Here is a 15,309-nt window from a genome sequence, read left to right on the forward strand (position 1 = left end):
AACGAAAGTATGACAAACATGATGAGATGAACCAGAAGACATTAGTATACAGTCACTGGAAATGAATCAGGACACAGACTACCAGGGCGGTGTGCTGATCTACAGGCTGAGGCCAGTGCCCTGCCTCCACCATGCAGACAGGCTGGGATGGGTCACCAGGGCCACTCATTCCACATGTCCATGCAACTCAGTGGGCAGGAAGCAAATGCCAGCTTGGGGCCACTAAGTGGCCCTGTCCCAGCACAGCTCACACCCCAGCCAACAGTGGGCAGCCCCGGCATGGGGAGTGAAGTCAGGCTCCATGTGGCCCACAGCTCCGGGAGTCAGTGATATCCCTCTGTCTGTCAGAGCCTCATTGATGAGCAGCTGAGCCACAAGGAGAAGCTGTATGTCCTGTCCTTCGGCACCACCACCAGCGCCCTCTGGCCAGACCCCGTGGAAGTCAGCCCCTCCACGTGAGTAACTACCCCGCCTTGGCCAGATTGTTTGCTGTTCATTTTCCTCCCTATGTGGTAGTGTCTTTTGTGAATGAGCACATTGCAAACCCAAGACCCCAACAAGTCAGTGAGTACGAAGAGTCAATTCACAGAGCAAAAGCCCAGGGACCAGTAATCTTTGGAAAAGCGGCCAGCGTCATGAGCAATCCACAAAATGAAAAGACAAGACAATCACAAGGTGCTATTTTCTCCAGCCAACTAGCAAAGATCATTTTGTTATTTTTAAAATAATACATGTTCATTTTTTAAAAATTCAGACAGTATGGAGTTTGTCTGCGTGGCTTAGTCAGTTAAGCATCGACTTCGGCTCAGGTCATGATCTCACAGTTTATGGGTTCAAGTCCTGCACTGGGCTCTGCATTGACAGCTCAGAGCCTGGAGCCTCCTTCAGATTCTGTATCTCCCTCCCTCTCTGTGCCACCCCCTCTCTCTCTCTCAAAAATAAACATTAAAAAATTCAAACAGCATAAAAGGATAAATAATAGCAGAATTTCTGTCACCTCCCAATAACTGTTTCTTCTACCTACGTCCACAGTTGGCCACATATGTGCATCAGTGTGCTTATTAATAAACAGGAGTGCATTACACTGTCCTGCACTTTGACTTTGCACTTAATCTTGAACAGCATTCTCTCTCAGTACACACAGATCTACCTTATTATTTTTTAGTGTTATTATTTATTTAATATTATTTTTAAAATTTATATTTGAGAGAGAGAAACTGTGAGTACATGTGAGTGAGGAAGGGGCAGAAAAAGAGGAAGAGAGAGAATCTCAAGCAGATGCTGCACTGACAGCGGGGAGACAGATGTGGGGCTTGATCTCACAAACCATAAGATCATGACCTGAGCCAAAATCAAGACTCAGACACTTAACCAACTGAGCCACCCAGGCACCCTCAACCTTATTCTTTTTTAATGGCTACATGGTATACCACTGGGTAAATGTACTATGCTAGTCCTTTACTTGGAAGCTTCTAGTTTGGGGTTTTGGCGGGGAGCCTAAAGGGGGGAAAAGGAAGATGTGTAAGAATTTCTCCTTACTTATGCCAGTAGATAAAAATGTCTTTTCCATGAAGAGAATATCCTTGATGGCCCCCCACATGTTAGGTGCCATGCTGAGTACTTTGCATATACTATCTTATTTAATACTTAGGACCAGTACTTGGAATAGGATTCTTATTCCCAATCTGCCAATGAAAAATGGGACTCAGGTTAGGGCACGTGCCTAAAGTAGCAGAGTCAGGATTGGCTGCCAAAGCCCAGAGCAGATGACCTTGACCAGTCCTTCAACTCTCTTCAGCAGGGTGAGGTCAGAGATACCGATCCCTCACTGAACTCTTGTGAACGTGAAATGAGGGATAAGTATCTGGCAGGTAGCAGACACTCAGTGAATGAGACCTTTTTTTTTTTTTTTTTGCTGTGGTTGCCACTCCAGTTAGACGGCAATCTCTGGAATGTTAGACCTGGAAGTAACCATGAGGTCATAGACAAGAACTTTTCAACTTCAGTCATTGCTGAACGACTCCTGTGATTTATGTCACATCTCTGCCACATGTCCTATTTTAAAACATCAACTTTACATGGATTATTGAACAAAACGATCAGTACTATAACCACGAAGCCCATATCACTTGCTATAATTAGAATGCAGCCATAAAATAAATACAACAAAAGCAAACTAAACAATAATATTAAATTCCAAATTGAAACCTATCGGCCAGAGAAGACAGTAGGCCTGGGATTTGCTTTCCCTTTGTTTATTTATTTTTTGGTTTACTTGTTTATTTTGAGAAAGAGAGAAAAAGAAAGAGAGACTCCCAAGCAGGTTCCACACTGTCAGTGCTTAACCCAATGCATGGGCTTGAACTCATGAACCTGAGCCAAAATCGAGTCAGATGCTCAAACGACTGAGCCACTCAGGCGCCCATCTCCCTTTGTTTAAAAGGGAGATTCAACACTTATAATAATGAAAGACAGACTTACTAGCTACGAGTTGAAGTTTTTTATTTTATTTTTATTTTTCTTGTTTTTATTTATTTATTTTTTTTGATCAAAGAGAAACGGAAAGAGCAGAACTCTCTCACTGGTGCCATGTGAGGTATTTAATGGAGACAGCACTGCTTCATGTCTTCTTCCCTCTTAGGGCTGGAGTGTATCCCAGTCCACATGAGATGCGGCCACACAGCCACAGTACCTACTGTGGGAGTGCTCCTAGGGTTCAAGCATTCACCCTGCACTTGGATTGTGGGCTGTATGGCAGGGTGGGGGAGAAGGAACTTAGCCCAGACCCTCTGATGGGCAGAGTTGCTTGAACCTCAGGTCCTAGAGTCAGACGTGGTTTGAAATCCCAGTGTTGCCAGTTGCTTACAGGATCACCTTGGGCAAGTCCTAACTCAGTCTTCTCGTCTATAAAATCGGAATAAAGGTATCCACCTCAAGAATTATTGTTAGTCTGGGGTGCCTGGGGTACGCAGTCGGTTAAGCCTCTGACTCTGATCTCAGCTCAGGTCATGATCTCACAGTTCATGAGTTCAAGTCTCACATCTCACCATCAGTGCAGAGCCTGCTAGGAATTCTGTCTCTCTCCCCCTCTCTCTGCCCTTCCCTTGCTTGTGCACTCTCTCTCTCTCTTTCAAAAAATGAATAAATAAATACACTTAAAAATTAATTTTATTTTTAAATATTTATTTATTTATTTTTGAAAGAGAGGGAGACAGAGCATGAGTAGGAGAGGGGCAGACAGAGAGGGAGACACAGAATCCAAAGCAGGCTCCAGGCTCCTAGCTGTCAACACAGAGCCTGACGTGAGGCTTGAACACATGAGCCGTGAGATCATGACCTGAGCTGAAGTCAGACGCTTAACCAGCTGAGCCACCCAGGTGCCCCTAAACTTAAAAAATTTAAAAAGAAAAGAATTAGTCTGAAATGAGCTTGTGTTTGTCCTGGGCCTGGCACTCTGAAGAACGCCGTGTTTAGGTGTTTGTTGTCTATGCAGTCTCCAGGAACTCAAGCTCTGGGTGAAGAAGCTCCAGCCTGATGAGGGTGGCAATCTGCTACAAGCTCTGAGGAAAATCTTCACTCTGAAGGGGCTGAATTCTCTGGTGACCATAATGGGCAGCTGGTAGGTCTACTTTCCTATGTGAGTAACAGACCACATCAAGGGGGCTGGAGAACCAATCCATTGTTTGAGGAAAGACCATCAAGCATGACTCTTCACACATGCTCGAGAGAAGGATTTCGTTTACAGGCCACCCGTCCACAGGCGTCAAGGCAGGGGGCAGCCAGGGCAGGCCAGTCCTACAGCCCACTCCTCCCCATGCCTTCCCCAAGTGACCTGGGACACATGTCATCAGCTCGATTTGGTAGATGTTCCCGTTTTCTCTGGATGGTCCTCAAAGTGGTTTGACTTGGGGCATCCCTTTTTCTTTGTCTGTCTTCTCCCCAGCCCAGATCAGCCTTCTGAAATTCTGTCCGACTACATCCAACAGTCCACCATGGGACGGGACCTCATCACCCACTTCATCACCTACAAATGCAGCAATCAGGTGCCCCCTGTAAGTACCCGGGATTCTCCAATGTCTCCCTTGGGTTGGCCATAGTGAGCTAGCTGGGCCACCCTTGGAAGCTCTGTACGTGGACAGGGACCCTCTCACACGCTACGGACCAGAAAACAACTCTCCTTGCACCTAGTTCTTCCTTGGGGCAGTTGGGAAGTTCAGTCAAGGAGAAGCTTTGTCAGACTACTGGCGTCGCCCTACAGAGGGCTGACCCTGTCTCCACCCCCCACAGGCTGTCCTAAAGAACCTTGCAGAAGCTCTTGGAGGCTACTACCACTGCTACAGCACAGAGACCGAGGTAAGCCCTTCTGTCAACACGCTGTGCCCCTCTCCTCCCTCCCTGCTTGCCTCTAAGGCTGTCCCTGGGGGATCTGGGCCAGGACAGAGTATGCTGCATACTTGCCTCCCTCCCCCACCATCACCTTCGGTATAATCAGGTTAAGATGAATATGTGGGAATAACAGGGACAGTGTGAAGTCACAGGAGATCCTTTGCTCAGCGTGCATGATGAGTTGATTGTGCACCGGTGTGCCTGGAGGCCTTTTAAAGCCTAGATGGTAGAATCCCAAATCTCTATCCGGTCACCAACAACGTGGGCCCCACCCCACCTCTGCTCCCTCCCATCAAAGCTGTGAGTCTGAATCAATTGCCTCAGGTCTTTCTCCAAGATACATCCTTGCTACTGCAGGGGACCCGCAGCATCAATTATGGGTGAACGATCAGTTCTGTAACAATCCATCCATTAGTGCCACGTGTCCACAATGGAGATAACAATTAGCAAATGTGTGTGTGGACCTGTTTGGCAGATTGAGAATCCAACTGTCTGTTCAGCTAACAGGCTGTATCTTGCCTATAACCATGAATAGCCATAAGCAAATGAATATTCACATCTCACAGTGTTCAAGTGTCACAATGTCTAGCATTTCACACCAAGGAGCCAAGGTCAGGCAACATTTTCCTTGGGTAACACCCCTTCTGGTTATGTCATTTCTGTCACTTCCCAGACTGTTTGTTGAGGCCATGGACTACAGGGGCTAGGAAGGTACAGTAAATGAATGAAACTGGCTGGTTTATCCTTTATCTTTTATCTTGGGCCACCTGGCTAGCTCACGTGGTGGAGCATGTGACTCTTGTGAGTTCAAGCTCCATGTCGGGTGTAGAGATTACTTAAAAATAAAATCTTAAAAAAAAAAAATAGACAGGTGCTTGGGTGGCTCAGTTGGTTAAGAATCTGACTCTTGGGGCGCCTGAGTGGCTTAGTCGGTTAAGCATCCGACTTCGGCTCAGGTCATGATCTCACAGTTCGTGGGTTCGAGCCCCACATCGGGCTCTGTGCTGACAGCCAGCTCAGAGCCTGGAGCCTGTTTCAGATTCTGTGTCTCCCTCTCTCTCTGACCCTCCTCTGCTCCTGCGCTCTCTCTCTCTCTCTCTCTCAGAAATAAATAAAACATAAAAAAAAAAAAAAAGAATCTGACTCTTAATTTCAACTTGGGTCATGATCTCACAGTTTATAAGATCTAGCCCTGTGTCAGGCACTCACTCTCTCTAAATAGATAAATAAACAAACAAACTTTAAAATAAAGAAATCTTTTATCTTAATACCCATAGCCCTCTTGGCTTCTCTGTTGTTTTTCTGCTCTTGATAGAGATATGGGTACAACAAATTTCATTGTCTTCAGCTTTTTTTTTTTTTAAGTTTATTTATTTTTGAGAGAAGGAGAGAAAGAGGGAGAGAATCCCAAGCCGACTCCACGCTATCTGCACAGAGCTCGATGTGGGGCTTGATCTGATCATGAGATCACCACCTGAGCCGAAATCAAGAGTGGGAGGCTTAAAGGACTGAGCCACTGAGATGCCCCTGTCTTCTTTTAATATGAGCAAAATAACAGTAGAAGGATAGTATAAACCCTACAGCTGACTCGGATGGGGGTGGGGGGCAGCAGAGAGTGGGTGGGGCTTGGAGGACTAGGCAGTGGATGCCCCGTCTAGAGAGGCACCTCTGCTCAGCCCCAGCCAGTTGTTGCTCTAGAGGAAAGTGACCCCAGTGCTGCCAGGTCTTCCGATTTTTCAAGAGCCAGAAATCTGGATTTGTATATATGTAGGACTCCTTTACATTTTTTAAAAATGGAGTTGAAACTCATAACATAAAGTGAACCATTAGGGGTACTTGGGAGGCTCAGTCAGTTGACTATCCAACTCTTGATTTTGGCTCAGGTCACAATCTCACAGTTCATGAATTCGAGCCACACATTGGGCTCCCCACTGACAGTGCAGAGCCTGCTTGGGATTCTCTCTTTCTCTCAGCCCTTCTCCCCCTCTCGCTTTCTCTCAAAATAAATAAACAAATAAATTTTTTAAAAAGGTGAACAATTAGAAGCTCTTAGTACTTTCACTATGTTGTGCAACCACCAATTTTACCCAGAAGATGTTTTCATCCCCCCAGAAGAAAATTCTATACCTATTAAGCAGTTCCTCCTTCTCTCCCCTCCCCCATGGCCCCTGGAAACCACCAATCTGCTTCCCGTCTCTATGGATTCACCTATTCTGGATATTTCATATAAATGGAATCATACACCTTTTGTGTCTGTCTTCTTTCAGCATAAGATTTTCTTTTTTTTTTTTTTTTTTTAATTTTTGTTTTTGAGAGGAGAAAGAGTGTGAGCAGGGGAAGGGTGGAGAGAGAGGGAGACACAGAATCTGAGGTAGGCTCCAGGCTCTGAGCTGTCAGCACAGAGCCCAATGCAGGGCTCAAACCCATGAACAGTGAGACCATGTGTGGAGCCAAAGTCAGAAGCTTAACCAACTGGTTAGTGTAATGCTTTCAAGGTTCATCTATGTTGTAGCTTGTCTCAGAACTTCATTCTTTTTCACAGTTGAAGTATATTCCATTTTCTAGATGTACCACCTTTTGTTTATCCATTCATCAGTTGATGGACATTTGGGTTGTCTCCATCCCTGATGGGATGGGCTGTTCTGAACTGCTGTGAACATTGGTGTACAAGTCTCTGAGTTCCTGTTCTCAACTATTTTGCATTATATAACTACAAGTGGAAAAGCTGGGTTATGTGGTAATTCTGTGTCCAATTCTTTGAGGAACCTCCAAACTGGTTTCCACAGAAGCTGCACCATTTTACACCCCCCTGGCCCCCGCCGGCAGTGCACAGGGCACCAGCTCTCCACATCCTCACCAGTGTTTGTTCAAGTCCTTTTTAAATTATGTGTGTAGCCAGCCCAGTGGGTGTAAAGTGTTCTTCATGTCTTTAAGGTTAGAAAACCCTTCAGTTATTTGGGGCGCCTGGGTGGCTTAGTCGGTTAAGTGTCCGACTTTCGCTTAGGTCATGATCTTGCAGTTCGTGGGTTCGGGCCCCGCGTTGGGCTCTGTGCTGACTGCCAGCTCAGAGCCTGGAGCCTGTTTCAGTCTGTGACTCCCTCTCTCTCTGACCCTCCCCTGCTCTCTCTCTCTCTCTCTCCCCTAGAAATAAATTAAAAAAAAAAAACATTAAAAAAAAAAAAAACCCTTCAGTTATTTAAAAACACTTCGGGGGCACCTGGGTGGCTCAGTCTATTAAATTTCTGAGTGCAATGTCGTGCTATGTGAGTTTGAGCCCTGTGTTGGGCTCTGTGCTGACAGCTTAGAGCCTGGAGCTGCTTCATATTCTGCATCTCCCTCTCTCTGCCCCTCCCCTGCTCACACTCTGTCTTTCTCTAAAATAAACATAAAAATTAAAAAAAAAAAAAACCAAAACACTGTAGACCAATGCCATAGAAATGGAACACAACACATCTGCAGGCTGTATCTAGCACATGGACCCTAGTTTTGTTTTGTTTTTTAAGTTTATTTGCTTATTTTTAGAGAGGGTGCACAAGTGGGGAAGGGGCAGAGAGAGAGGCAGAGAGAGTCCCAAGCACTGCATTGCTGGTACAGAGCCCAATGCTCATGAACCACAAGGTCATAACCTAAGCTGAAGTTGGACCCTTCACTGACTGAGCACCCAGGCGCCCGAATGAACCCTGCTTGATAATGTCTGGTTTAAACAGTCCTCCACTCAGCTTCAGAATGACATGACTGCTTGCCTTGCATTGGCCACTGCTAGTAGCCAGTGACCTCTAATGGCTGTTACTCCCACTACCCCAGGTCTGTACCAGCTGGGACATGGACCAGATCCTGGCAGAAATCCAGAAGGCCCAGAGCCTCCTGAGCCACATCCAAGCCTTGCACAACAGGACCCCTTGTGAGGAGCTAACGGGCATGATGACGGAGGTAGGTGGCATGGGTGAAGATTCTGGAGCTGGCCTCACTCCGTTCTCCTTTCTCACCTGTCTCTCTGAGGGCACGGCTGCTGAGGCCCCCGTGTGCTGAAAGGAAAACAAGGCAAAGCTGTGCCCTCTGCTGTACCTGACAGTCCTGAGCTGGGTGGGCCTTCCCCGGTGCTGGAAGGATCCTGATGGATTTTCTAGGTGAAAAATTGATTTCAGAGAAAGGCCAGTAGGCTCCTGCCACCCATCCCATCTATCACTGTCCCTTCCCTTCCTCCCAATGTGGAGAAGGATAAAAACCTCAGCCACACAGAGTGGGCCATCTTGAAGGCAGTCTTTGGCATTCAGCACAAAGGCACCTGCCTGGTGACTTTGTTACTGTAACATTAGCAAAATCACGTGGCCAACTCATGGATGCAGCACCATCAAAGCTATGAGCTGTTTTGGGGCGACTGGCTGGCTCCATCAGAGCAGCATGTGACTCTTGATCTCAGTGTTGTGAGTTCGAGCCCCACATTATGTATAGAGATTACTTTAAAATAAAATTTTAAAAAACTTCTAAACAACAGTACAGTGATATTTCAGATACAGCAAAATTCATGAAGGCAGTGCTCAAGTGTCCAAAGTGTGAAAATTGCTGTTCTGTGTCTTATTTATACATGAGTTATGACTTAGTATCTCAGAACCTCAGGTGTTCAGTTTTTATATGTGGGCAAGGAGAAACTGGGCTAGATCAGGGCCCTGAAATGGTCTGGTGTGGGAATTACTTTTTACTTCTTCGAAGCCTTGTGTTAAGAGCCCATGGAGGGGCTGTCTGTCATCCTGGAGCCCAAGGTGCTGATCTTGATGGTAAGGGTGGGGAAGGGACGAAGATGACAGAAAAATCAAAGATGAAGCAAGTTTCTGGGGACATCTTCTTACTCTGGAAATTCTAGCAATCTCCAGAGAAGGGGATGGGGATGGAGGGAGGGGAAGGCAGAATTGCCTTAATTTACCAGATAATATGTTCAGATGCTCTCCACTCACGGGAACTGGGGTGGGTTGGGGAGACTAAGGACTTCCTGGCTCTAAAATATGATATTGTAATGAGGGCTTTTAAATTTAATTTAGATTTCCACAGAGATTGCAAAAGGGCCACTCACAGGTCTCTTGCGTAAACCCCCAAAGCATGAGGGTCCCCTCACAATTGAGTTCCCAAACTTGGACAAGACTTCTGCAGAATGGCTAAAGATCAATGGCCTAAAAGGTAAGTCCCCATTGAGGGCAGAACCCAGGGCTCAGGTGACTGACTAAATGGCATGAACCCTCTGGGGCTCCGAGTTGTACCTCAAAACTCACTATTTATTTTTACAGCCAAAAAGCTAAGCCTTTATCAGGTTCTGGCACCCAACGCATTTTCTCCCGTGGAGGAATTTGTGCCTATTCTCCAGAAAACTGTGTCTTCATCTATCTATGAGGTAACTCACAGTCCAAGTTCTCTTCAGTCTTCTGCAGGGGAGCTCCTTTGTGACATTTCCCTTCTTAAATGTTCAAGAAATAAGAGTCATCAGGGGCGCCTGATGTCTTAGTCGGTTAAGCGTCCGACTTTCACTTAGGTCATGATCTCGCGGTTCGTGGGTTCGAGCCCCGTGTCGGGCTCTGTGCTGACTGCCAGCTCAGAGCCTGGAGCCTGTTTCAGAGTCTGTATCTCCCTCTCTCTCTGACCCTCCCCTGTTCACGCTGTCTCTCTCTCTCTCTCCTAGAAATAAATAAAAACATTAAAAAAAAAATTCTTTAAAAACAAAATAAATGACACACACAAATACCATTATATCTTAATACCATTAAATCTTAAAACAATTTTTCAATATCAAATACCCACAAACTAATCAGATTTACAACCATCCCATGAATGTTATAAAGGATTTTAGCTTCGATTTTTNAAGTAAGAGTCATCAGTCAGATCACAGGGAGCAGAGGTCTGAGGGTCTGGAGTAGGATGCAGGCTTTCCACCCCGGACTCTAGATCTCTCATCAGATCTACTCCAACTGCTGTTTTGCAAAGATTTAAAAAATGAGGGCGTTATATGGAAACCAACTTGACAATAAACTATATGTAAAAAAAAAAAAAAAAGATTTGAAAAATGAACCTTGAGAGATGGGACAAGAGGGAGAAAGTCAGGTACTCTAGTCACCTCCTCCTTGAAGGTTTTCCTCTCTGCGCTCAGAACACACTTGCTCCCCTTGTGTCCTCACTGTACCTGGTACAGCTCTGCTCCAGCTCTTGTAATGTGTTGATATGTGTATATGTCTAAACCCCCACTGGTGTATGAGCCTTTAAAAGAACAAACTCTCGAGGTGCCTGGGTGGCTCATTCAGTGGAGTATCCAACTTCGGCTCAGGTCATGATCTCGCAGTTTGTGAGTTTGAGCCCCACATCGGGCTCTGTGCTGACAGCTCGGAGCCTGGAGCCTGCTTCAGATTCTGTCTCCTTCTCTCTCTGCTCCTCCCCTACTTGTGCGTTCTCTCTCTCTCTCTCTCTCTCTCAAAAAAGACATTTTAAAAAAAAGACAAACTCTTCTCCAGCCCTGTATCCCCAATATCTAATACAGGTAAGCAGCCAATGAATGTTCCTCGCAGGGCTAACTGAGTAGAAGGAAGGATAGAAAAAAGCAGGAAAAGAAGAATGAATGGATGGATGGATAGAAAGAAATGGCGATGAATGAATAGATAAAAGGGTGGATGGATGGATGGATGATTGGATAGGTGATGGATGGATGGATGGAAATATGGAGGGGAAAGTAGAAGGATGAATGACAGAACTAAAAAGGATGAAAAGATTAAAAAGTACAATGAAAGGATGGAGAAATGAAAGGCTAGAATAATAGGTGAAGAGAAATGTCAATGGAAAGATGGAAGAACGAAAGGGAAGTGGGATAGATCACTGTAGCAGTGGATTGATGAATGACCAGGTGGATGGATATGACAACTTGGTAGAGGATGAAAAATTAGATTTTCAAAAGGTTCATGAAGGTCTCTCAGGGTTCCCAAACCTAGGAACCCATGGCCAGTATGCTTCAAGGTCTCCAACTCTATTACAAAACCTCCAGCCATATCTTATAATCAGGACCCTGATGTTTGGAAGAGCCTCCCCAGAAGGGAAGCCTGGCTTGCTGTCAGGCATGGTGCATTCAGGGACCACTGTCCTGAAGGTCTTCTGCCACCAGCTCCGGTCATGGCAGTGACTAGGGAGGCATAACCCAACCCCAGATGTGCTCAAAGCCCAGTTCCCTCTTATGCATCTGATTTGGAGAGCCCAGTTCCCGAATTAAACTTACAGTCATTCTTTACATGTGCTCTGTTCACCTGCTGCCCATTCTGGCCACACCTGAGTGCAGAAGGCAATGGTACAATTTGAATGGCATGACGGGACAGTAAAGAATGTTCATGTGGACCTGCCCTTCCTCTATGAGTACCAGGTTAGTAATGGATCCAATCAGCCAGAATATGGGTATGGGAAGAGAGAATGTGAGGAAGGCATCATTGAATGTGGAGACACCAAACCATTGATGGACTTCCTTCTATAAACAGAGACTATTCTCTGCCTCCAGGCACTTCTAGAACTTTCTCCCCTTGCTCTCCAGAGAGGGACCAGTCAAAAGTCTCTAATCTTTTGGGGCAAGACCTACTTCCTCTCCCATTTGAGGCAATGAAATATTTGGACTTCTTGGTCTTGTGGCAGACTCATCAATGATTTAGTGGAATGTTATACTGCCTGGATACCCATGGCCTTGACATCCCATCCCCAGAAGCCAACCTTCTCCCAAAGACCCTTTAACCAGCCATCCTTTGATCCATCACTCACTCTGTGTGGCCTATGGATTTACAGAAACAGCTCAGCAGAGCTATGCGAATGTATGAGAGGCGGATCGAGTGGCTCTCCTTGGCCAGCAGAAGAATCTGGGGCACCGTCTGCGAAAAAAGGTACCTTCCCTCAAGTAGCATTCTTGGCCTTTGTGAGTCCAGTGTGTGATATACACACTCATCAAACTCATGATGTGCCTGTTAGTAGCATCAGAAACCATCACTAGATTAAGGGCCAACAGTAACTCAGCAGAATCCCTGAAGGAAAAAGTCACCACTACCATCATCAATATCAATAACATCATCATTGTGTTTACTTGGGATTCTTTCAATTAAAAAGCAACAGAAACTAAATGCATATTGGCTTAAACAAAGCAAGGAAGTCTGGTTAAGGTAACTGAAAATTCTAAGATAGATTTGATTGCTGTCTATCCAGGCATGGCTCCATCCAGGGTTTCTTGCATGTCAGGGATCTTTCTCCATCTCTCATTTCTGCTTCCTTCCCTCTTGGCTTTGTTTTCAGGCAGGCTTTACCCCTCCACGTAGCAGGATAGCCACCTGAAACTCCTGACTTGCTTTCTACCAGTTTAGCATTCCCAGAGCTTGGGGCAGGGGCCCTTCCATGGACTATTCACTATGGCCTGGGCGGTCAGAGTGATGTTCTAATTGCCTAAGGTCAAATGCCCACCCTTCAAGCTTGGGGTCATTCTATTCCATCCAGTTCAGATGGACTGATAGAGGATGAGGAGTTTTCCAAAGGAAAATCAGGATGCTGTTGTGACAGGAGGTGATGGATTCTGCATAGGGAGAAACAATTGGCAGCCATTATAGCCATCATTACCATTCCATACCTTATTGGATGCATTCCTACTTACAAAGTACTCTACTATTCAGTCATTTAATTCTCAAGACAAACCTATGAGGAAGTCATATATAGTTCTTTGTTAATACTATTCAGTCACTTAATTCTCAGAGCAAACCTATGAGGAATCTTATAAATAGTTCCTAGTTAAATATAAGAAGGATCAGAGAGGTTTTGTGACTTGCCTAAGTCACACAGTAAGTGGAACTCTGACTCTAAATCCAGAGGATTTGCTTCTGCTGTCCATAATTGCTGTCTCGTGCTGGCTTTGGCAGCACATGAACTAAGAAAAAAAAAAGAAGAAGAAGAACCATAATTGTTGTCTCAAAATGAGAGTAGAAGATGGAGTTGGGAATTGATTTGAAGTCGTGAAGGAAGACCAGATGGGGCTAAGGATCTTAAGACAGAGAGAGGAAACAAAAAAATGCATTTATTTCCCCCAGAGGCTCAGATACACCTAAGTCCCCATCTAATTTGCTTACCTTATTTGTTTCCCCTACAGAGATCCCAACCTATAATAATATTGAATGTTAGGGCTTTAAAACAGGGAAATGCCTGCTTCCCAGGTGTCCCCCGCCCCTTAAATTATCTCCACCATGATGCGACTTTACTCCATGATGAGACAGAAGCTCCCTGGGACGGAAGCTTCCACGACCCCCTTAGTCTACTGTTGTAAACCCACTCCTGTTGACCTCACACCACGGAAAAGATTTTGGCCACCTGTGAATTTGGCATGTAGAACTTCCCTGGAAAAAACTTTAAATAGTAAAATGGAACAAAATAAACATTATCTGAGAGATTCGGTTCTCTTCTTAAAGCTTGTGTTTCTTTTTAGGGTGGTTATACTGCTGGATATCTCTGTGACCAATTCCATGTACATTATTCATATCCAGCACTCCCTGCGGCTTCTGCTGGAGGAGCAATTGTCCAACAAAGACTGCTTCAACCTCATCGCGTAGGCTCCTGGGTCCCGGTGGGGGGGGCTGGGGGTACGGGGTGTGGGTGCTGAGGCTCCCGGCAGGTGGCTAGATGACAGATGTTACCAGCACCCAGCATCCTAGGGTGGCCATCAGCTTATCTGATTTGAATCATCTTGTTTGGGGTACTGAATAATTAAATGGTTGCCGGACAGTCCCACTGGGGCAAAGGTGTAAGTGGCCCCAAAACACACTGCTTGATCGGCCAAGATAAAGTAACTCAGCCCGTTGCCCCATTTGGATTCTGAGCTGATAAACATGAAAGAGAAAAAGAAGGGCCCCCAAGCGTGCCCCGGTCTTAGATCCCAGCTCATGTCTAGCAACCCACAGTATGTCATACGCTTAGGATTCCAATCTCAAATGTTAATTATGTATATATACATATATATATATACTATATATAGTGCTATATAACACATATTTAAATTATGTATTACTATATAATATATAATTCTATATATTTCAATGATATATTTTATAAATAAATAATTTGATATATACATAAAAATATTGATATTGTATGTAAAAAAAAATATATCTTTTAAAGTGTTTGTTTATTTTGAGAGAGAAGGAGTAAGCAGGGAAGGGGCAGAGAGAGGGGGGGAGGGAGAATTCCAAACAGGCTCCATGCTGTCAGCACAGAGCTCAGTGCAGGGCTCAATCTCATGAACCATGACCCCAGGGTCATCACCCAAGCCAAGATAAAGAGTTGGACGCTTTAACCTACTGAGCCACCTAGGTGCCCTTAAAATATATATTTGAAAAAAAATTTTTTAACGTTTATTCATTTTTGAGAGACAGAGACAGAGCATGAGTGGGGGAGGGGCAGAGAGAGAGGGAGACACAGAATCAGAAGCAGGCTCCAGGCTCTGAGCTGTCAGCACAATGGGAGGCTCAAACCCACAAACCACAAGATCATGACCTGAGTCGAAGTTGGTTGTTCAACTGACTGACCCACCCAGGTGCCCCATATGTATTTAAAAAATTACATATAACTGGGATGCCTGGGTGGCTCAGTCAGCGGAGCATGCAACTCTTGATCTTGGGGTTGGGAGTTTGAGCCCCATATTGAATGTAGAGATTGGTTAAAAATAAAACCTTTAAGGGGCGCCTGGGTGGCTTAGTCGGTTAAGCGTCCGACTTTCGCTTAGGTCAGGATCTCGCGGTTCGTGGGTTCGAGCCCCGAGTCGGGCTCTGCGCTGACAGCAAGCTCAGGCTGGAGCCAGTTTCAGTCTGTGACTCCCTCTCTCTCTGACCCTCCCCTGCTCACGCTGTCTCTCTCTCTCTCATAGAAATAAATGAAACATTAAAAGAA

The 15,309-nt window shown here is 45.4% G+C and overlaps 1 protein-coding gene across 2 annotated transcripts in view; it reads left to right on the forward strand.

Annotated features, from left to right (window-relative positions):
* Nucleotides 1-15,309, forward strand: part of VWA3A (von Willebrand factor A domain containing 3A) — a 61,882-nt gene that overhangs the window by 19,878 nt on the left and 26,695 nt on the right. For both annotated transcript variants that reach the window (XM_039234450.1, XM_039234451.1), the window contains exons 8-17: nt 349-455; nt 3,494-3,619; nt 3,944-4,052; nt 4,288-4,353; nt 8,191-8,316; nt 9,423-9,558; nt 9,666-9,769; nt 11,690-11,770; nt 12,181-12,275; nt 13,853-13,972. In XM_039234450.1, coding sequence (XP_039090381.1) covers nt 349-455; nt 3,494-3,619; nt 3,944-4,052; nt 4,288-4,353; nt 8,191-8,316; nt 9,423-9,558; nt 9,666-9,769; nt 11,690-11,770; nt 12,181-12,275; nt 13,853-13,972 — 1,070 coding nt within the window. The remainder of the gene's footprint in view (nt 1-348; nt 456-3,493; nt 3,620-3,943; nt 4,053-4,287; nt 4,354-8,190; nt 8,317-9,422; nt 9,559-9,665; nt 9,770-11,689; nt 11,771-12,180; nt 12,276-13,852; nt 13,973-15,309) is intronic.

This window comes from Hyaena hyaena, unplaced genomic scaffold, assembly GCF_003009895.1.
Source record: "Hyaena hyaena isolate Hyena2069 unplaced genomic scaffold, ASM300989v1 scaffold_88, whole genome shotgun sequence".
NCBI classification, from domain to species: domain Eukaryota; kingdom Metazoa; phylum Chordata; class Mammalia; order Carnivora; family Hyaenidae; genus Hyaena; species Hyaena hyaena.